The 22,597-nt window shown below is 32.1% G+C and overlaps 1 protein-coding gene across 1 annotated transcript in view; it reads left to right on the top strand.

The window, feature by feature from the left end:
- Positions 1-20,952, top strand: part of LOC127702009 (uncharacterized) — a 91,730-nt gene extending 70,778 nt beyond the window's left edge. The window contains exons 60-73 of the mRNA XM_052205987.1: positions 1,386-1,639; positions 2,461-2,581; positions 2,851-3,119; positions 5,250-5,394; positions 6,179-6,420; positions 7,478-7,589; positions 9,677-9,933; positions 10,848-11,000; positions 12,175-12,324; positions 12,862-12,885; positions 13,772-13,880; positions 14,403-14,494; positions 15,041-15,155; positions 20,789-20,952. Of these exons, the coding sequence (XP_052061947.1) occupies positions 1,386-1,639; positions 2,461-2,581; positions 2,851-3,119; positions 5,250-5,394; positions 6,179-6,420; positions 7,478-7,589; positions 9,677-9,933; positions 10,848-11,000; positions 12,175-12,324; positions 12,862-12,885; positions 13,772-13,880; positions 14,403-14,494; positions 15,041-15,155; positions 20,789-20,906 (2,161 nt within the window). The 3' untranslated portion in view covers positions 20,907-20,952. The remainder of the gene's footprint in view (positions 1-1,385; positions 1,640-2,460; positions 2,582-2,850; positions 3,120-5,249; positions 5,395-6,178; positions 6,421-7,477; positions 7,590-9,676; positions 9,934-10,847; positions 11,001-12,174; positions 12,325-12,861; positions 12,886-13,771; positions 13,881-14,402; positions 14,495-15,040; positions 15,156-20,788) is intronic.
- Positions 20,953-22,597: the final 1,645 nt, after the last annotated feature.

The raw sequence follows: 22,597 nt of genomic DNA, 5'->3' as shown, positions 1-22,597 counted from the left end.
GAAATCTTATTCTTGTTAAATTTTTAAAATTTTTTTTACAATCTGAATGGTACAAAACGTTTTAAAATGTCTGATGTTAAAGTTAGATGCCAGGCCAGGACCAAGGGTCCGGAAACGGTCATATTTGCCAGTCATGTCCTAAACGAGTAATTGGGATTTAGGACAAATTTTATTTTTTTACAGAAGTAATTTCGGTCATTTCATTGACTCAATGTTTGAAATCGATTTCTTAATCGCCATTTTGCACTTGTGATCACTTGTTTTTGTTTATAATCCCTTTCCTGTAATAAAACTGCCACTACAGTAGTTTGATAATCCTGAGGGCCCTCCTAATATCTATATCAATGCCTCCGGGAAACATTGGCTAAATATCGCTAATCACTTTTTACCTGTGGTTTTAATTCACACTTGACAGTGATCACAAGCTCAGAATAATATCTTTAAAACATTAAAGTTCCCTGACAAGTGTATTCATTATTTATTTACTTTTCATCAAAGACAGTCATCAATTCTGATTTAAAAATTAAATCTAAATTTACGTAGAAAAAAAGTATTTTTTCATGAGTAACACATGTGCTTTATTTACTATGAAATACGCATGCGTGAAATTGTCTTCAGCAAATTTAATATTTAATCGTAAAAAGCAAATTTCATGCTAAATTAAACGAGTGCAACTATTATCTGTTATATTCAAACACTTTTAAAGGTAATAAAATAAAAAAGCCATAAAAAGCCGGTGATTTCCTGTCAATTTGATAAACAAAACAAATCCCAGAAATGAATCCGGAATTATTCGTACTTTAAAATATCGCAAACTTCCGGTTTTAACTTTCGTCAAATCGAAAGAAACGTAAGCAATGTCTGAGAAATTAACCATTTTGAGTCATTAAAATCATTTCAATTTTAAACTGTTGCCTTCCCTAAACTGTCCTTCATGGTAATGGTAAGACATTTACTTAGTAAATGCGATGAAACAGCAATACAAGTTCGTCATGTTCGTTGATGCTATGAATATAGTCTAGTTGATATCGACAATTTGAAAAGGGGCACCAACTTTTCAAACATCTCAAAATGACCGAAATTGTCTGGAAAAATTTCCGGATCCTTGGCCAGGACATATGACATCATATTGGTATGTGCAAAAGACTAGATCAAAGAGTCTCAGACTTTTCTATTTAACACAAAGACAATGTTTATCATAAGAGAAATAGGTTCAACAACTCGTGAGAATTTGATATTTCTTGATCATATTATATTGAAAGTAAATAACTTTTAGTTGATGACAAGTGATATCCAATGCTCATTTACATTATGAAACCTATAATTATATTTCAATTAATGTTTCACCAGTAAAAACCCTTATTTTGATTAAATGCTTCTTTCAGATGTAAACTATTCCAGCAGCTTCCATCTCAATGTACATTGGTCAGGGATCCTGTTAACAGGTGTTGCTACATTCCTAGATGTGTCGCCACAGGAACCAACATCCCACTGAACCCGTACTACAATACACACAATGGGTCATCTAATGTAACACCACAACCAGGAAAACTGAACATTGTTCCACTAGGACAATATAATGTTATATCTGGTAACAATTGGCAAAAACCACAAGGATCAACTTACACAGGAGTAGGAGGTGAATGTAATGTTATATCGATTTAATTATCATAGACCACTAGAATCAATATATGTAAAATGATGTAGGTGTAGGTTGTAAAATATTATGCTTTATTTGGAAATAATTGGCAGAGACCACAAGGATAGATTTGAATAGGATTAGGAGGTTAATATCAAATTTTATTATGCAGAAACCTTGTCTTTTATAGTGGAAACAAATTTGTAAAATGGTTATTTATTTGATTTTTTTGGTCTGAACTGTGGATTTTCTCAAAAATAGTGGTAATTGCCAAGAAAAATTTAACCATCATTTTATTTATGATTGATGAATATTTAAAAATATTGGTTCTGGTAATTGCTTAGAATAGAGCTAAAATTTACCAAAGTTTTAACTTTACTTTTTATGGCCCTGCCAACTTAGGTCGGGCCATATTATTTTACCCTTATCTGTCATTCCGTCATTCCGCAACGAACAGTTATACATATTTTTTTTCTAAACGCCTTCACATATTGAGCTGATTTTTAGTATGTGAGTCTATTATGATGAGTTACAAATCGTGTTTCCGTTTGGTTCCGCTCCGTTGATTTTTGCCGTAGTAACAGGCTTTGGACTTAAAAAATTTCCTCTCCTTAAAATGTCTTCAAGCTTTTTTTTCGAGTAGGGCCATTTGTGTCATTCTGACACATCCAGTTTTTACTAACATCTCAAAGTTTTTTTGTGGTAGCCGGGTCAAGTATGGTCACAATAAGAATTTAGGACCATGCAACTTTATATTCTTAGTTAATTTCATATCAAATTTTCAATACAAACACCTAAGGAAACTTGGATCTCTTTTGTAGGATTTGGAGCATGTGTTTACAAAAATGTTGTGTATAAACAAGGACAGTCCTGGGATGATGGATGTGATTATGTGTGTACATGTGCAGATGCAACCAAAGGACAGTATAATTGTGTATCAAAGTAAGTATACAGAAAATGGCAGTCCAATCATGTGCCTCTGTTAAACTACTTGCATTCAATTGAAATTAAATATTCAAAATTCAAAAAGTACAAGTATTATGAAGTGCATGGTAAATTTCAAATTGTGATGAAATTTATGCAGAAATCTTTTGCTGCTAAATGGCCAAATAATACAAAAAACAAAAAACAAAAAACAAAACAAAACAAAAAAATTGTAAAAGAAACTTCCAAGTTAGTCGACCTCATTTGATGTTTATTATTTTTCGCAGATGTCCACAACTTCCCAATCCTCTACCAAGCTATTGCAAGAAAATGTCCATACCTGGTCAGTGCTGTGTAAATGTGAAATGTGACATTCCTGGGGTATCATATAAACCACCAAGTGAAATCATAGCTACTGCAGCACCAACAAATTCATTTGGATTGATCACTAATAGACCAGGCATTATTATTGTGGGGACTCCAAAACCAACAGCAACACCTGACTTGCCAGGAGGTGGCTTCCCTATCCTTCAACAACAATTTTCTCAAGTCAGAAGTGAGTAATACCAAATCATTGTAGGTGTTAACTTTTGAGGTTTCTGAAGAGGGAAGCTTTCTCTCCAGAAATTTTTCCAAAGGATAATTTACTCAAGAGCTTATTGTTCATGTTTTTTCTTAAATTCATGACTGGAATCACTTGTTATTGCAAAGGCAATCAGATTTTCTCCAGAATCTGTTAGAATTAACCTTTCCATTTAAATTTTTGCAAAGTGTACTTTTTTACAGCCATATTAATCAATGAATGATTGGTTTTTAAAGGAGAAATATACAGTTCCCATTGAGTAAACTTCACAGCAAACAATAGCTATTGTATAAATTCATCAAAATTTAAATGAACAGGTAAACTCCAACTGATTCTGGGGAAAGGTTTGATTGCAATTGCAATTATTGTGAATACTTTTTTAAACACCACTAATATGACTAACAACTTAGATCGAATAATTAATTTTCAAACAACAAAAAGGAATCACTGACGAGGTTGTAACATGGTATGTTGTTTTGGAAAATTTGGTGTTGATTTCAGAACTTTGATAGTTTCTGTATAATTTATACACAACTTTTTTAAACACTGTTTATTGTTTATTATTAAAGATTACAAGTTGACCTCTAGAATTTTTTTTTATTTTTGTGTAGTTGGGTTGCTGTTGCTTTGACATTTCATTCATTTAGCCTCAGTTTTGGACCAAAATGAGTATAGGCTTAATTTATTCAATAATTTGGGTGGGGGGGAGGAGGTCTTTTTCATGCAATATGCCAAACATTTGATATATTGTTGTAAATATTCAACAAATTAATTGACGGTCTTTCTAGATTTGAAAGAGATGGTGACTGAATATGATTGAGAAATTCATATAATTCAGATTATCTTGTTACAGACTTTGGTTGGATAATGTACATGTATTATCCAATTTGTTACAAACAATTAACACTGATGTGAATCATCAATCATTTATTGTCATGTTAAATAGGCAGGCTGACTAAGCTGCTCTTGCTCCTAAAAATAAAATTGAGAATGGAAACGGGGAATATGTCAAAGAGACAACGACCCGACTAAAGAGAAGAAAACAGCCTAAGGCCACCAATGGCAATGGGTTTGAAAACTTTTATACAATCACTAAATTAAGCTTTTGTTCCATTTGAGATGATACTTGGGTATATGATTTGTTATATATTATAGATGTGTGTATAATTAGGGAGTTATGTGGATCTGTTATCGCTCCAGAATGAATTGATGGGTGTCATATTGAAACAGGATATGTATACCTTTGAGAGAAACCTGAAATAACTTCTTCTTTTGACAGGAGTTCATATTGTCTGATACTTGGGTTGTGTTTTAAGTGTTCAATGGTTGTATGGATGTTTTCTTGGTTAAGCATACACCTGTCGAGTTGTTTTTGATTTGTCTCCTTTGTGCATGTGTTTTCTCATGGTTGTTTTTTGTCTCGCTTTGACGAAGTTACAGAGATGCGTTTTGGGCATGCAGTTAGTGGCATCAACAATAATTAATTCTTAAAGTTTGTGTGATAAGATCAGTTTAAGGGAAACCACTTATGGTAAGTCAGTGAGATTTGGTATGCAGTTGTGGTAAATGTGTCATTCACACATCTCATTTCCATGGAGATTATTAGGGGCCTCAGTGGCCGAGTGGTCTAAGTAGTTACTACTGTAATCACTAGCCAGTCAACACTGAGGTTGTGAGTTCGAACCCCGCTCGTGCGGGTGCACTCGACTCCAATCTTAATTGACTAGGATTGTCAGGTTTCCAATTGAAGGTCGGTGGTTTTTCTCCGGGCACTCCGGCTTCCTCCACCAATAAAAACTGGCCACCACGAAATAGCCCAAAAGCGGTGCTTAAAAGTGGCGTTAAAACACCAAAAAACAAATCAAATCATGGAGATTATTTGGCCTAGCCTCCCTCATTCATGGTCCATGCATGAATACTTTGAATAAATTTCAACATTTGCATTATACTATTGAAATTGCACACTGGCAAGGCATATTTCTGTGTCAACAGCTTACCGTTATTCCAATTTTGTTCAATATTTACAATTTTCTATTTGTTTAAAAAAATCTGCAGAAAGTTTGATCTCGTTCCAGATAATAATTATAAATGTTATATTACCAGGTCAGTGTATATTCCACCAGAAAGCCGCTGATGGAAAACCAGAAAAATACTTGGTGTATAACCAAGGAGAAACCTGGAAAGATGGGTGTGAATTTAGTTGTCAGTGTATGGATGGAAAGACTGGATACTACTATTGTGATCCTTTGTAAGCATTAAAACAAAACTCCTCATAAAATCTTCAAAAACTTTCATTTGCTATTGTTATCAGCAATGTTGCTGGTACTGTAAACCAACTTTTTTACGTAGATATTTTTTTCCACATTTAGTCTTTTCTCGCAGGCTTTGAGACGATTTATTTTTGCAATTTTCTGATTTGTTATTGTTTGTTATTAAAGAAGATCCAAGTACCCTATGACATATTCACAACAAAATATTTGTGTTATTTTTCTTCTCACGAAAGTCATAGAAACTAATCTCTTGAGAAAGTTAGTTTGTTAACAATATTTTATACAGCTATCAATGCCAAATAGACATTAGATATTCTTGGACATCAAACAGATTCAATAAATGAAATATGATACAATTTATACCTTATATGATGGTTAATAAAAACCATGAAAAATCTTAATTTTTATTATCAGATTTTGACTTTATAATTTTATCAAAACATTAAAAACCTAGCTTATAGTTGTCTATAGATAACAAGATATATGTCCATAAAAAATAATAGCTGTGTTTCTGTGTTAGCTGTAATTTGTTGAAAAAAATAAAGGTTGAAGGTCGGCAAAACTTTTTAATTTCAATATCTTTTACTGGTTTAAATGGTAAACAGTCTGACTTTAAAAGCGTTTGTTTAAAAAAAGTACTAGAAATCTCTAGGGTAGGCACTTAATAAAAAATTAGGGTTAGCAGAAATACAGGTAATTTTGTTTAGGCCTTTAATATTCACTGGTTTTTAATGATTATCTAATCAAACGAATACATTACAGATGTCCTGTATATAACAACTTACCATCAAACAAATGTTACCTATCACGGGTTGATGGACAATGTTGTAACCAGCCTAGATGTCAATTGGACAGTGGTAAGGTAGTAAACCCACTGCAAACACAGACCAAATATACCATTATTGGAACACTGCCTAATGGTTACACTGGATTTGGTCCAAACTACAACTTCTCTAGTACATTAGTGGGTGGTAACTATCAAAGTCAAAGTGGTGGAAGAAATGGTAAGCTTTCAGAATATAATTAAAAAAAAATAATTTATCAATCTTTAAAGAACTTGTTTGGTTGGCAAATTCACCTATGGAATATTTAAAATGGGTAGAACTTGTTTGCATAGCAAATTCACTCATGGCATATTTTAAATGGGTAGAACATGTTTGCTTAGCAAATTCATGCATTGGGATACAATTGTACTTAAGTAAGATCAAACATTGCTTATAAGTTATAGTGACAACACATCTTCATACCTGTCAACTGACCCGTATTTTGCGGGTGTGACCCTTGAATTTCTCAGCTCACACACCATTTTTTCAATACCAGTTCAGGTCTTCAAATAACCTGGGAATTCATCAAATGACCCGTTTTCACCCGTATTTTAGTGCAATGAGACTTCTAATGTCTAAAATGCTAAATAAGGAATACAAACTAATTAAACTTAAAGGTAAATTAATCAATGAATGATGGATTTCTCTTAGAAGAAATTTAAAGGTCCCACTAAATAAACTACACAGAGAACAATAGCTATTGTATTTATTCAATGGGACAATAGAACAGACAAAAGTTTAAATGCCTTGACCAAGAACAGATGACTCTGTAGAAAACTTTCATTTAGTTCGCAATAATGTAATCAGGTAAAAAATTCATGTCACCTGTTTTTTTACTTAAATTCACCAGTTAGCCTCTTTCTAAAGCAATGATAGAATATATGGGTCTATAGTCAAATAAACAAAATTCTGAAAAAGGGATTAAGAGCTGGACATATTATATAGACTCTTGTCTATTGTTGAAGACTGTATGTTGAACTCTAGATGTATACTGTGGATTAGTTATTATTCCTAGGGTACTTTATGTCATGGATTAAATAGGGGATACAAACTTCCTATAAGCTTATATGCAGATGTTGTTTAAATACAAAATCAAATATCCATGAAAATTTTCCTTAATCCATAGAAAATTGATACATACTAAAATAATATGATTCCACAGTATATTTGTTAATATATGTATCTTAAATTCAATCAAATATTCAGAAGTTGAAATAATAAAAGCATTTGTTTTTAGTCTGTATATACAAAGGAAAGATTTACAAGCAAGGCCAACAGTGGAGTGATGGATGTGACTTTGACTGTAGATGTGACGATGCAAATAGGGGTGCCTTCAGTTGTACTCCAAGGTAACGAATGATGTTTACTTGTTTCCATGACAATTAAACAAGTATTGTTAAAGATCAAAATCTTGAATGAATAGGATTCAGTGTTCTATGGAATACAAAATGTGACTTGTTTATCTAAGCACGCTCATTTAAATTGCAAGAATAATCTCTTGAGTGAACTTCAAATATGTATAGTAACTTACATTTTTAGTTCACCTGGCCCAAAGGGCCAAGTGAGCTTTTCTCATCACTTGGCATCCGTCATAGTCATTTAACTTTTACAAAAATCTCCTCAGAAATTACTGGACCAAATTTAACCAAGCTTGGCCACAATCATTATTAGAGTATCTAGTTTAAAAAATGTGTCTGATGACCCTGCCTGCCAACCAAGATGGCTGACATGGCTAAAAATAAAACATAAGGGTAAAATGCAAGTTTTGTCTATTATTTTGAAAAATCGTTATAAATAATAGAAAATCTGAAATGAGCCAAAATGTTCAGAATGTTGAGCTGTACCAATTGTCTGTATACATCAAAACTGTCATACAACTTCTTTATTGTTATTGCCCTTAAACGACAAATATTACAACTTTTTTTCATTTTTGCCTATTATCTTGAAAACTATAATAGATAAAAAGAAACTTTAAAAAATGCAAAAATGATCAGCAAGACAAGCTCTACAAATAAGTCTGCATGGTCGAAATCGTCAGTCGACTCCTTATTAGAGTTATTGCCCTTTGATGATTAGTTTTACCAATTTTTTGCGTTTTTGCCTCATAACTTAAAAATAATAATAGATAGATAGAAACTTAAATAAGCAAAAATTATCAGCAAGACAAGTTCTACAAATAAGTCTCATGGTTGAAATCGTCAGTAGACTCCTTATTAGAGTTTTGCTCTTTGATGATGATTTTTACCAATTTTTTGCGTTTTTGCCTTATATTAAAAAATTATAATAGATAGATACAGATTTTAACAGGCAAAAATGATCAGCAAGACAAGATATACAATTAAGACAATATGGAGAAAATCGTCCGACAACTCCTTATTGGAGTTATTGCCCTTCAATGTCGATTATTTTTTTTACCATTTTTTTGCGTTTTGCCTTCTATGATGAAAATTATAATAGATAAATAGACACTTTAAATCACAAAAATTATCAGCGAGGCAAGATCTACTAACAAGTCAAATTTGGTGATATAGTTAGTAGACTGTCACTCTTTATAGGAGTGATTGCACTTAAATGAGGATTTTTTTTAACACTCTTTTGTGTTTTGAGCTAAAACTAAAGAAGATAGAGAGAAACTAAACAGACTAAATGATCAGCAATACAAGATCAACAAAACAGAGATTTTGTCGTGAATTCTATTCACGTCTACAATGTTGGAGAGTGTCATTTGTTGAATATGCACATAGACCTAGGTGAGCAACACAGGCTCTCTAGTTAAAACTATTCCCTCTTAATTAATTGTGAAATAAATCATCTGCTAAGGTTTATGTTTATTTTTTGAGAGCAGATTTTTGTTAAGAAGATAAACTAATGATAAAAGATAGAATTTGTAACATAAAATATAAAATAATCCACCAACTAGATTCTTAAATGGACCTATTTGAAATACCTTACTTCTAAGTAAAACAAATTTCTTCATTAAACTACATTATAGGCTCAAGTCAATATATTTTGGAGGTGCTGTCGAAACAATAATTTTTTGCATTTTCAGATCTATCAGCCTTATGAAAACCTAAGCCGCAACATATGATTTAAAATCCCTAGACATAACAATTTTCTAGATTACATGATGATGCAACTTCTAAAATCCTGTAATAATTGAGGAAAATTGGACTAAAACTGAGGTTACAAAACATTTAATGCATAATTAATGTGTCTTAACTGCGTGATTTGAATTGGGATGAGACAAATTTATTTTGTATTTATAGTTATATCACAAGTATTTGGGAGTAAAAGTTGTAACATTATGGCCATATTAAAAAAAATTCAAATCTTAAAGCTAATTTCAGCCTTTCGTGAACCTTCCTCTTTTTTTATTAATGGTTTAAAAAACCTAGATTCAAATATTGGTTTTTAATTTTACTGATCTTTATTTTAGATGTCCAACCTATACATCACTGCCATCATTCTGTTCACTTGTAAAATCTGACCGTGACTGCTGTGCTCGACCAGTTTGTCACAAGCCACCAGTCACATTACAACCGCCAACAACAACGACTGCGTTACCCACACGTCCCACATGTTCTTGGTGTAATGATGGACTAGACAATTGTAAATCTTACGGACAATCTGCCTGCGAAGGCCAATATAAACCATGGGCTAAACGTAACTGTGCTCATTACTGCAACTTCTGTGGTAAGTCTTAAGGCTTAAGAAGATCATTATTGCAGAATTTTTTTTAATGTCAATGGTAATGTCAGTGGTAAGTCTAATGACCAATGAGTCTCTATGTATACCAAGGTTACACTTGCAGTCAGTCTTTCATTCCATGCTGGTACCTTCATTAAGACAGTGAGGAAACTTGCACTAATTCTTAAGCAATCGCCAATGGCAGTCAGCAGGGTTTAAGAACATCCGTTGTTCGACCTGCTAGTCAAATGCGTTTTGTTAAAATATACTTTTTCACTGTTTTGGCCTTTGGAAAATATTGTTTGTGCTGTATCTAGACCCCTCTACCAAGAAATTTGTGATGGATTTCTCTTAGAAGAAATTTAAAGGTCCCAGTGAATAAACTACACGAAGAACAATAGCTATTGTATTTATTCAATGGAACAATTGAACTGACAAAAGTTTAAATACCTTGACCAAGGGGAGATGACCTTGTGGTAGAGTTTCATTTGGTTCGCAATATATTAAAAAACATAAAACCACATTGATATTGTAGTTGTGTTCTAAGTCCTAAGACCACCTGACATTCACTAATATAAATTCTGGGTTGAACATAACTCTCTGAAATTTAAACTCCATTTAAAGTTTCTTATGTGTACCATTGACTACATTAACAGCTTATTTTAATTCTTTAATGGTAACTGCAAAGACTTAACAGAGATTTTCACAACTGTCTTGCAGTTTCTTTGGTTAGTCTTTTTTAATAATATGACTCTGTACAAAAAGTCAGAAATAAACATAAAACTGTTTTGTTTTGATGATATTCAGTCTTATATTCAATAACAATTTTAAATAGCATAACCCCTAAAATTATCCCCCATTAGAATTTGATTATATTACGTATTTGAATAATGTTCAGCTGGGACATTTTTGTGTTACAGATTGCAGTGCTGCTCCCACGACAACAACAGATCCTTTCACTGATCCTACATGTATTGACAAATTAGATAACTGTGGTGACTTTGGAGACGACGCATGTTCAGGAATATTTTATACATGGGCTCTTGATAATTGTCCAAGACACTGTGCATTATGTAAGTAAAACAGTAAGGTTAAGAGGAATGGGGTAATATTGTAAGTCGAAGACAGATAGACATCATTAGGCCATCCTTAAAAAATTCTGTTTGATGTTGCCTACCCATGCCTTGGTGTACTCTCTTGATTCTTGAAAGCATTACCCAGAATGCAGTACATTTTAAAATGATGCATTGTCCAAACAGGGAGTATTTGTATTTTCTGGGACCAATATATAAAGGGACTTGTGACTAAGAATATTTTTCATATTCAAAAATTTACCTGTAAATTGCTGTTTTTTGGGGCATTTCTTGGTACAAACATTGGTCAACTATCTTCTAACTATTCTTAGGATTGTGTTTTGACATTTATAAAAATTATATGAAGATAAATGATTGTTGTTTGGCATAGGGTGATTTTCATTTCAATAATTTCATTATTCATGTAGTCCCAGGTATTTTATAGAAATTACATAGTAGTAAGTATTTATTCGTTGAGCATTGTGTTGGTTAAACAAAATATGGGATATTGTTTCTCTTTACTAATTGGATATATCTAATGCAATTTCTTTATTAAATCATTCTATTGATAAGGCATTATAGGGCCTACATTAAATATTTCTTTATACCCCCGTAACCCTGTTCTGGGAGTGGATTCTTTATTGTAATCTCCTTGTTTGTTCCTTCTGTCTGTCAGTCTGTTAGTCGATCCATTTGTCTAACAAATATTTTCGTCACAATCTTCTTACAATCTTCTGATACAGAATAGTTTCATATCTGGTCAGCAGATTGACAATGATGACTTGTAATGTGTGAGCACTGTTTGGATCTGTTGACACCTACATCCTTTTTAACTGATATCTTTCTCCAGTTTTACTTTAAAAGGGTTCTTAATAATTAGTCAGCAGCTTGACACTGATGAGTTGTATTGTGTGGGTGCTTTTCATCTCTCTCAGACACCCACTTCCTGTTTGCCAATACCTTATATTATGCGTTGGTATGCTGAGCAAACAACACATGCAACTTATTGTATTGTCTTGAATTAGCCCAAACAAAAACAGAACTGCATTTTGCTCTTGCAAATTTATATCATTCCTTCATTATACACATAAATTATCATGTCAAAAGAAATATTATTTGTTTTTCATGTGTCTGAAATTTAAAATGATCTGTTTGTAGACAATTATTCTTACAGGTACTGCTTTACATTCAACTGCTTCTCAAAATAGATGTCAGGATAAACAAGCCACGATTTGTAGCTCCCAGAAAAGTGTTATCTGTTCAAATGCTGCATACAAACTTTGGGCTGAAGACAATTGTCAAAAGACATGTGACCTTTGTCCAGGTAGTCATTTTATATACTTTAACTTGATTTCAGAATATTTAAAAAAATGACGAAATATCCCAAAAAATTAAAAAAAAAAAAAAATCATAATTTTATAAAGAGTAGATAGCAATAAAAACCAAGAGACAAAAAAGTCCAGAAAAAAATTTCTTAGAAAAGAACAGCTTGAGCAACATAAACCCCACAAGATCTTCTTATGGCATTGTGAATGGTGACAACCTGATGTTCTTAATACACTCTTATCAACATAAACAGTGTATTTCTCTTATTCACACCAGAGGTGATCATTTTTTAATCCTATATCAGTCAAAACCTATATTTTATTCTGAGATATTTACAAGTATGCATTTTGTTCCATTGCAGTGAAAGAAGAAATTCGCAAATTGCCATCAAACAAGAGTAAAGTTTATGAATCATGAGTCCATTCTCTACATTTAGTATACATATAATAAACTGATAAGCATAGAGATTGATTTTTCTTTTATGTAATTTAGTATAGACAATATCAAAATTACCTATCTGTTTATATACTTGCAGGACAAGTAAGAACAACACCAACACGTAAGTTACCTTTCAATAGTACTTTTAACAACCGTTTTATCATTTTACTATACACCATCAACTCTCATCAACATTAAGATTAAAACCTATACGTTTTCATTTTGAGTCCTTTACTTAACTTTGACATGATGTGTCCTTTTCTAAAATTTTACATGATGTGTCCTTTACTTAACAATTACATAATGAGTCGTTTACTTTACATATAAATTATGTGTCTTTTGGATGACAATTATATTATGAGTCCTTTACTTAAGATTTACATTATGGGTCTGTTACTTCAGATTTACATTATGGGTCCTTTACTTAAGATTTACATTATGGGTCTGTTACTTCAGATTTACATTATGGGTCCTTTACTTAAGATTTACATTATGGGTCCTTTACTTAAGATTTACATTATGGGTCTGTTACTTAAGATTAATATTATGGTCTGTAATTTAACTTTTATATTATTATTATGAGATGAAAACAACTGAAAATTTGGCAGGAATGATTCTCTCTAGACTTTCATAAATTTAACATTGGCACCTTTTTTCTATCAATAACTATGAAAAAGATAACAAGGATTTTATAAGATTTTCAAATATGGCTTTTTTAGGGGTTAGTGGGCAAAATATCTTTTGGCACTACATGGATAGCACTGGAGGATTTCAAATATATCTGACAAAAAGTCAAAAAACAAGAGTAAACGAGCATCCTTAATATAAGTTAAGTATCCTGTAGCTTATTTACCAAATGCTTATGTTGTACTTTCTACTGGAAATTGATAGTTTTGTCAATTACTTGGGAGAAATCAGTGGTTTCTCTTAAAAGGATATACCTGCATGAAATTTAGTAAACTTGAAGTACTTTGGGCAATTTACTATATCTTTTGAATGTATTACAGCTAAAGGTTGTTCATTTAATGGAATTGATTACCAACATGGCGCTAAGTGGAAGGATGGCTGTGACAAGAATTGTACTTGTGTCGATGGTCTCTACAATTGTATAGATATGTAAGTAAATGGTTTTTTTTTCTGTTTGAGGGAGAAATATTTTCCCTTAAAAATATTTTGTGAACCTTGGAAATAATAAAAACAATCTATGCATCTTCTTATTTTCCTGTTTCTTAAGAGATTTATAAGCCATTAATACTTAAAGAACATCAATACATATTTGTTTAGGGGCCAGCTGAAGGACGCCTCCAGGTGCGGGAGTTTCTCGCTGCATTGAAGACCCATTGGTGGCCTTGGGCTGTTGTCTGCTCTATGGTCGGGTTGTTGTCTCTTTGACACATTCCCCATTTCCATTCTCAATTTTATGAATTGCAAACCTAAATGCAGAATTAGTATCACTAAATCTATTGATTGCATATACACTTAATTTTGAATTTGACATATAGTGTCTTATGAATAGAACCAAACAGTCTTATGTATATTTGTAATTTTGAAACCATGGAACCACTAACAAAATAAAAACTGAAATATCTAAGAATAAATTTCAAATATAAAATTATTGAATCTACTTTTTGATTGCAGATGTCAAAAATATCCAAATCTTCCATCAAACTGGCAACTAGTGAAATCTCCTGGAGAATGCTGTCCCCATGTTGTCATTGGAATTGGTGAACGTGAGTTTTCATATAAGGATTTGTAAATTGATCGATTGTTAGTGTTTAACCCTACTTTCCCAAACTTTTTGCTAAATCATGGTGGCTATTTTTTACTGGTAGAGAAAGCTAGAGAGCCTAAAGAGAATTACTAACCTTCAAAGGAAAACTGAAAATTCTTGTCAATTAAGATTGGAGACAAACACACCTGCCACTAGCTGGGAAGAATATGTAGAAGTCAGATGAAGTTAATATTCCCTATAATTGTATCAGCTACATATAAATTTATTATTAAGAGCATGAAATTTTACAAGAATACAGCAAAATGAACAAAATTTGTTAATGTATAAATGGTCAATTAAATTATATAAGATTTGCAGGCTGATCCATATTTTTTATAATATATTTAATTATCTCTCAATGTCAACATTCAAGTGAACAAAGAGCAGTGCGCTCATCATGGTCTTATAGAGTTGTCTTTATTTTATAACTATTAATTGTACTCTTTCAATATGATATTGTTAAAAATAAGCAATTACATTGCAATTTAAAAATCATTACTTTCAGCTGTATGCAATTATGGTGGAAAGACTTATAAGCAGGATGAAACCTGGTCTGATGGTTGTCAGTTTAGCTGTGTCTGTAATGATGCCAAGAATGGTCAATATCAATGTAAAGAAAAGTAAGTAGTGTTTGCCAAGAAATAGGAGTAATTTCGATAATGCCCCAACATGGCCCCTATTTTTAGCTAATATTTCAAAATTAGAATTTAATGGCCACAATCATTGTGAATCATAGTTAAAACAATTACTTGATAGTTAAAAAGGGCTTTCTTTGAAAATTTACATATTGTCATATATTGTCATTCTTTTTATACGCCTGTTTACAGGATGTATTATGGTATACTGTTGTCCGTCCGTCTGTCCGTCATCAACATGACCGACAATAACTCAAAACGCTTTAACCAATTTGCATGAAACTTTGGTGAATTGTTTATATCTGTTGACGTGAGCTCCCTTTTGATTTTTATAAATTTTAGATTTTATGTTTCCAAGTTATAGGGTGTTATTCATTAAAAAAGGGGGGATTATCCAGTTTTCAGACAATTACTCAAAAATGGTTTGAGCAGTTTTCATGAAACTTTGGTGAATTGTTTATATCAATAGACGTGAGATCCCTTTCAATTTTTAATAATTTTAGATTTTATGTTTCCGAGTTATGGGGTTTTATTCATTAAAAAAGGTGGATATTCCTGTTTTCATGAAACTTTGGTGAATTGTTTATATCTATATCCTTTTCAATTTTTATACGTTTCCAAGTTAAGGGGTTTTATTCCTTAAAAAAGGGGGATTTTCCAGTTTTCAGACAATAACTCAAAAGTGCTTTAGCAATGATGACTGGTTAATATCTATTAAAATAACCTCCCTTTAGTTTTTTTATTAATTTCTGATATGACATTGAGTAGTTATGGAACTTTATTCTTTGAAAAAGCGACAGGCGTATCATGGCGCAGCTCTTTATTTAAGATGTCAAAATAAGGACTGTTCCATTAAAACATAAATGGTACCCAGGGAAGGCAATTTGAAAACAGGATAACCACCTAAAGAGGCAATTTTAGAATTTCACTTACATTATTTTACTATATATAAAAATTTAAAGATACCACATTTATTTGCCACGCATTATATATTGATGGTCAAATAGGGCCCTTACTCCTTTTTTGGGGTTTCAGGAAACAGATATCATAAAGTCATTGAAAAGCTAATTAAAAGAGTTTTAATTCCTGGCTGATTACTTTTGCGATGGACATAAAAATCTTCAATAACAAAAGGAGTTTTTGCTACAAATATGTTCATTCAATATGTATTCAAATTAAGTACAGTATTTTTACCCATCTTGGCAAGAAATTTATGAAAAGTTCACATCCATGATGTAATTTTTACAGTGTAGTAATTTTCTTTGAATTTAATTCAGATTATTACAGCAGTTATTAAAAAAAGAAGGGTTACTTGTCTGAATAAAATTTAGTGAAATAACATGATTAATGAAACTGTTCCTTAGTATTGATGCCAGTTTGGTTGTATTTATTTCTTCTTTTTTAAGAGGGGGCCTCGCTGCCCAAGTAGTCTAAGTAGTCAAACTACTGTATCATAAGCCTGTCAACACTGAGATTGTGCGTTCCAATCCTGCACATGGCAGGTGCGCTGTACTCCAATTTTGATTGACTACTATTGTCAGTTTTCCTACTGAATGTTATGGTTCTCCACGGGCACTCCGGCTTCCTCCAACAATAAAAACTGACCGCCACAAAATAGCACAACAGTGCTGAAAGTGGTGTTAAACACCAACCAGTCAATCAATCAATCTTTTTTTAAGTTTTGGTTGATTAGTACTTTTTTACACTGGTGACATGCTGGTGTTAGTTACAACAAAAATTAAAATTTATTGAACCTTGTACCAACATAATAGATTTATGAACTATTTAACCAATGAGTAAATAAACTACAAAAGTATAATTTCTTAGTTCTTAATCCTTATGTAATTTGTAAGGAAATATTATATTCAGCATCTTATGTGCAAACGTTATTAATCCTTAGTCCTTAAGGAAATGGTCGCGACAGTATATCAAGCAATGAATCGCGTGATTTTAAGATGCCACCATACATGGAAATTTATTAAAAGGTTTGTAAAAAAAATTTCATACAGCTTGAATTTTTTGCTTTTTATTTTGGCAACAAACATCTGCTTACTTTTGGCTTTTTAATCGTTGCTTCAAAAATTTTAAAAGATTATGTTTTATGTTAATGCGTTTATTATTAAGCTCTTAATTTTAAATTTATGCTGTCCTGGCTTTCGTTGTCTTAAATTTATACATTGCTTGATAGTTTATGTTAGTATCACTATAAGAAGTGATATCTTATATATATATTAGCTGACATTGTCCTCTTCTAATTCTTTTGGCTTTGAGTGTGCCTTGTAAATGTAATGTTTTTTTATTAAACTACTTTTTGTCAAGTCTGCAACAATTTTACTACTTATAAATGGGCTTAGTTTGTTTTGTTTTTTTTTGCAATAAACATTAAGATACAGTCTAAGGTTATAAATCAGCTTTGTGGAACCTTCATAGAATTATAGGGAACTTGGACAGAAGCTTTTTTAAGATCAAAAGACAGTATTCAGGTGTAATACCACCATTGATTTTGCCCTATTAGTCTTTGTTAAATTTGCACTTTTCAAAAAAATGTGCAGAATTTATCTTTGTTTCAAATAAAGAAATACTTGGCATGAGTAAAGTTTTATCCTGTCCAGTACTATAGAAAAAATTTCACATAACATTTCATTGCATATAAGAAAATAACCATCACTGGAAGTTAACCAATCAAATTTTCCCCCTTTTTATACGCCCGTTTACGGGACGTATTATGGTATACCGTTGTCCGTCTGTCCGTCCGTCCGTCTGTCCGTCCGTCTGTCCGTCGTCAACATGTCGGACATTAACTCAAAATTGCTTAAACCAATTTGCATAAAACTTTGGTGAATTGTTTATATCTATTGACATGAGCTACCTTTTGTTTTTTATAAAATTTAGATTTTACGTTTCCGAGTTATGGGGTTTTATTCATTAAAAAAAGGGGGTTTTTCCAGTTTTCGGACAATAAGTCAAGAATGCTTTCACCAACTTGCAAGAAATTGTGGTGAATTGTTTATATCTATTGACATGAGCTCCCTTTTGATTTTTATAAATTTTAGATTTTACGTTTCCGAGTTACAGGGTTTTATTCATAAAAAAAGGGGGGACTTTCCAGTTATCAGACAAAAACTCACAAATGCTTTCAGCAATTCTTATGAAACTTTGGTGAATTGTTTGTATGTATTGATGTAAGCTCCCTTTAGAATTTTATAAATTTTACATTTTACATTTCTGAGTTATGGGGTTTTATTCATTAAAAAGGGGTGATTTTCCAGTTTTCTGACAATAACTCAAAAATGCTGTCACCAATTCTCATGAAACTTTGGTGAATTGTTTATATCTATTGATGTAAGCTCCCTTTTTATTTTCATAAATTTCTAATATGACATTGAGAATTAATTATACTTTATTTGTTTATAGTCTGACAACAGATTTACTAAGTATTGCACAACAGCAAGAAATCTTTAATTGAACATAAATTCAATTCATATAACCAATTTCAAGTTCTTTGAATACATTTATTCAGAAACCTATAATATGTCAAATATTTAATTACAATCCAAATTCAGACCTGAATCAAGCTTGAATATTGTGTCCATTTTTGCCCCAACTGTTCAGGGTTGGACCTCTGCGGGCGTATCTAGCTGCGCTCAGCGAAGCAGTTTATTTAACCTGTGTACTAGCTTTAGTAACCATGTAACCTCAAGTTTCCAAAATATTCTATAGAAACCCCAAATAAAAAAATAATGGTGCTTTGAAATACCCAAGATAAATGTTTATGACCCAGAAATGTTTTACTGCGATGAAATGTAGGATCAATTACCTGCAACTGTCAAATTCAAGGGAATATTTTTTTCGACCTATTTTCGTATGCAACTGGATGTGACGTACTATGATTTGGTGCTATTACACCTTCAGAGCAAAATTATGAAAATAATTTTTTTCATTTTTCTGCTCTATTCTTGATCAGGAATGCTTATAGCCAAATATTTGAAAGCTAAGGATGCATAAGTACTGAAACTAGTGAAGAGCTATATGACCAAAAGGGACCTCAAAGCTCTAAGGTAACTTTGTCTGAGGGAGTTGGAACTTAAGTTTCTTTATAATTTCTTATTTTAAAAATGGGCAATTTTAGACATTTTTGTAATTTATTATGTCAGTACCGAAGCACTGACTACTGAGCTGATTATACCCTAGGGGACTAATAGTCCAACAGCAGTGGTAACAACCCAGTGCTATAAAAAATGATAATAATATTTTGTAAGTTGTGTGTGTCCGAAACACTTTCTAGTTTATATTCATCAGGAATGCCTAAAGCCACGGATGTATAAGTATTAAAACTAGTGAAGAGCTAAACTACCAAAAGGGACCTAAAAGTTATTGCCAAATCAGTCTAAAGTAGACTTTGCCTGGGGGAGTTGGAAACTTAGTTTCTTGATGATTTTTATGCCGTTCCGTTCTCTAACTTTAGATTTCCTCAACCAAATGTTATGAAACTTATACACAATGCTTATTAACACAAAATACAGATCAAGTTATAATTTTGGTGGTGTCACTTCTACTGTTCTAGAGTTATGCCCTTTAGAAATGGAAAAATTGCTGAATTTTTCATTTCCATTCTCTAAAGTTTGCCTCAACCAAATGTTATGAAACATATACATAATACTTATTTCCACAAAACACACTGTTCTTCAGTTATGTCCCTTTAAAAATTTATATGATATGCAATCGGGGGCATCATCTGTGTCCCATGGACACATTCCCCATTTATTTAGTATATATTTGAATAATTTAAGAAATGTTTGTTTTAAATCATGTCAGCACCGAAGCACTGACAACTGAGGTGGATTTAAAAACTTATTAGTCCCATATTTAAGTTCCCTTTGAAATTGATTCAGAATACTGCCCTCCTATCAAAATAGAGATTATATATGATGGTATGATACTAAACGGGAGGGATTTTGCTTGATATCATTTGATGAAGACATAATCTTTATATCAGTTTAATTGAGGTCTGGAGCTGGCATGTCAGTAACTGTGAGATTTTCTCGCTGTGTTGAAGATCCATTGGTGGCCTTGGGCTGTTTTATGCTCTTTGGTGTGGTTACCTGTGTTAAACATTACCCGTTTCCATTCTTTATTTTATATAACTGTAAAAAGAAGATTTTGTAGAAAATTTGTTATTTGATTTTGGTTTGTTAATTCATTGATAAGGTTTTGTTGCTATGTGTTCTTTTTTTCTTAAAAAATCAATCTTTTTGAACCAGATGTCTCTTATGTAGTGTATGTATATTGGTTCTCAAATATTTTACAGTTTAAGTCTATTATATGATCATAAATACTGTGAATTCATTATTATTTGTAGGATACCAATTTTTGTGGATTTCGTGGGTTAAGCTGAACCATGAATTTAAATGTTCACCTGAATTACAAATTTTCTTTAGGAATGTATGTAAAACCACGAAATCATATGTGCCTGAAAATGCAAGTTTTCCTCAATACACGAAAATTGATATCCACGAAAAATAAATGATTCCACAGTAAGTGATTGATACAAGCTCCTTGTCACCTCTAATTCTTGAAATTTTGATATATTATTCTTATTTTATCAATCTTTATTTTAGGTGTCCAGTATGGCATTTGCCTGATGTTTGTACATGGAATCCAGCCAAACCAGGAAAATGTTGTAGACAACCAACATGTCCAAAACCATATGTCATTACTGGATATCCAGATGCATAAATTTCATGAATTGTTCTTTTTAAATAAAGTTATTTGTCAACAGGAACTTTTTTATGTCCCCACTACTAGGCAAAGGGGGCATTAAGTGTTACGCTTGTCCGTCTGTACGTCAATTAGTGTCCCTTCTCTAACTTTAGTTTGCCTCAACCAAATGTTATGAAACTGATTCACAATGCTTATCACAGATCAAGTTCCAATTTGGGTGGAATCATTTTAACAGTTCTCGAGTAATGCAAGCTGGGGCATCATCTGTATCCCATGGACACATTCTCCATTTATTTTATTTTCAACTTCACTAAATTTCATTCATTTATTTGGTGAGATCACTAAGATAGCTGTGTCAGTAGAGAAATTGTTAACAGTGTGTGAAATATTGTTGTTGAATAAAAAATTATTTAAATGGTGTTTGGAATTAAATATGTAAGTGTATTTTTAAAATCTGAAATTTTCAACTAGTTAGTTGCAAGGTCAGTATGATAATATTTTATTAAGTTGATTTAGTCTATGAGATAGAAATACTCTTAGAAACATTTTTGAAGTTTCATTATATTTAATAGAAAATGAAAATACTTTAATAATGACAGATAAAGACCAGAAATACAATGTATCCCATTTCCCTAAAATCCTTTAACAATGTTCTAAGTAGAAAATAGTAAGGAAATTAGGAAAACTAGATATAATTGCTACAGTACACGTTGATTAAGAGTATCCACATTAAGATAACTTTAATGTAAAATGTATACATATAACACTGGAATATTGTTAACTTTACATTATCACATACCTGTACTAAAGATTTTTGGGAAAAGACAGACAACTGTTAAAACTCATCAAAGCTACCTGAGGCTTATAATTTGTTACACCAAACTCGGCCTGCGTCTACATAAGACTCATCAAAGATAACTGAGGCTTATAATTTGTTACACCAAACTCGGCCTGCGTCTACATAAGACTCATCAAAGATAACTGAGGCTTATAATTTGTTACACCAAACTCGGCCTGCGTCTACATAAGACTCATCAAAGATAACTGAGGCTTATAATTTGTTACACCAAACTCGGCCTGCGTCTACATAAGACTCATCAAAGATAACTGAGGCTTATAATTTGTTACACCAAACTCGTGTTGCGTCTACATAAGACTCATCAAAGATAACTGAGGCTTATAATTTGTTACACTAAACTCGTGTTGCGTCTACATAAGACTCATCGTAGATACCTGAGGGTTATAATTTTTTACACCAAACTCTGGTTGCGTCTACATAAGACTCCTCAATAGAGCTAAAATCAAAACAGTTGTAAGGCCAAAATCAGACATGATGTTGAAGAACATTGCAAGCCAAAAATTCCAAAAAGCCATGCCAAATATAGCTAAGGTCATCTATGCCTAGGAGTATAATAAAATGGAGTGTTTTGAGTAATGTAAAATGAATATTAACTTAAAATTTATGGAAATAATGACCATCTCAATGATATTTCATGTCACCACTACTTGCTGGTGATACCCTGGGAGAAGAAACATGCATTTATCAGCAGTGGCATCAATCCAGTAGTTGTAAAAACTTATCAAAAGATACTCCCTATTTCAAGCTCTACTAAGGGAAGTTCATTCACATTTTGTATAAAGATTTTAATATATAAGCACAAAAGGATAAAATTTAATTACTTATACATGGATTTAATTAGTTAAAC

Source organism: Mytilus californianus, unplaced genomic scaffold (assembly GCF_021869535.1).
Source record: "Mytilus californianus isolate M0D057914Y unplaced genomic scaffold, xbMytCali1.0.p SCAF_5, whole genome shotgun sequence".
Classification (NCBI taxonomy): Eukaryota; Metazoa; Mollusca; class Bivalvia; order Mytilida; family Mytilidae; genus Mytilus; species Mytilus californianus.
This window is presented reverse-complemented; position numbering and strand designations above follow the sequence as displayed.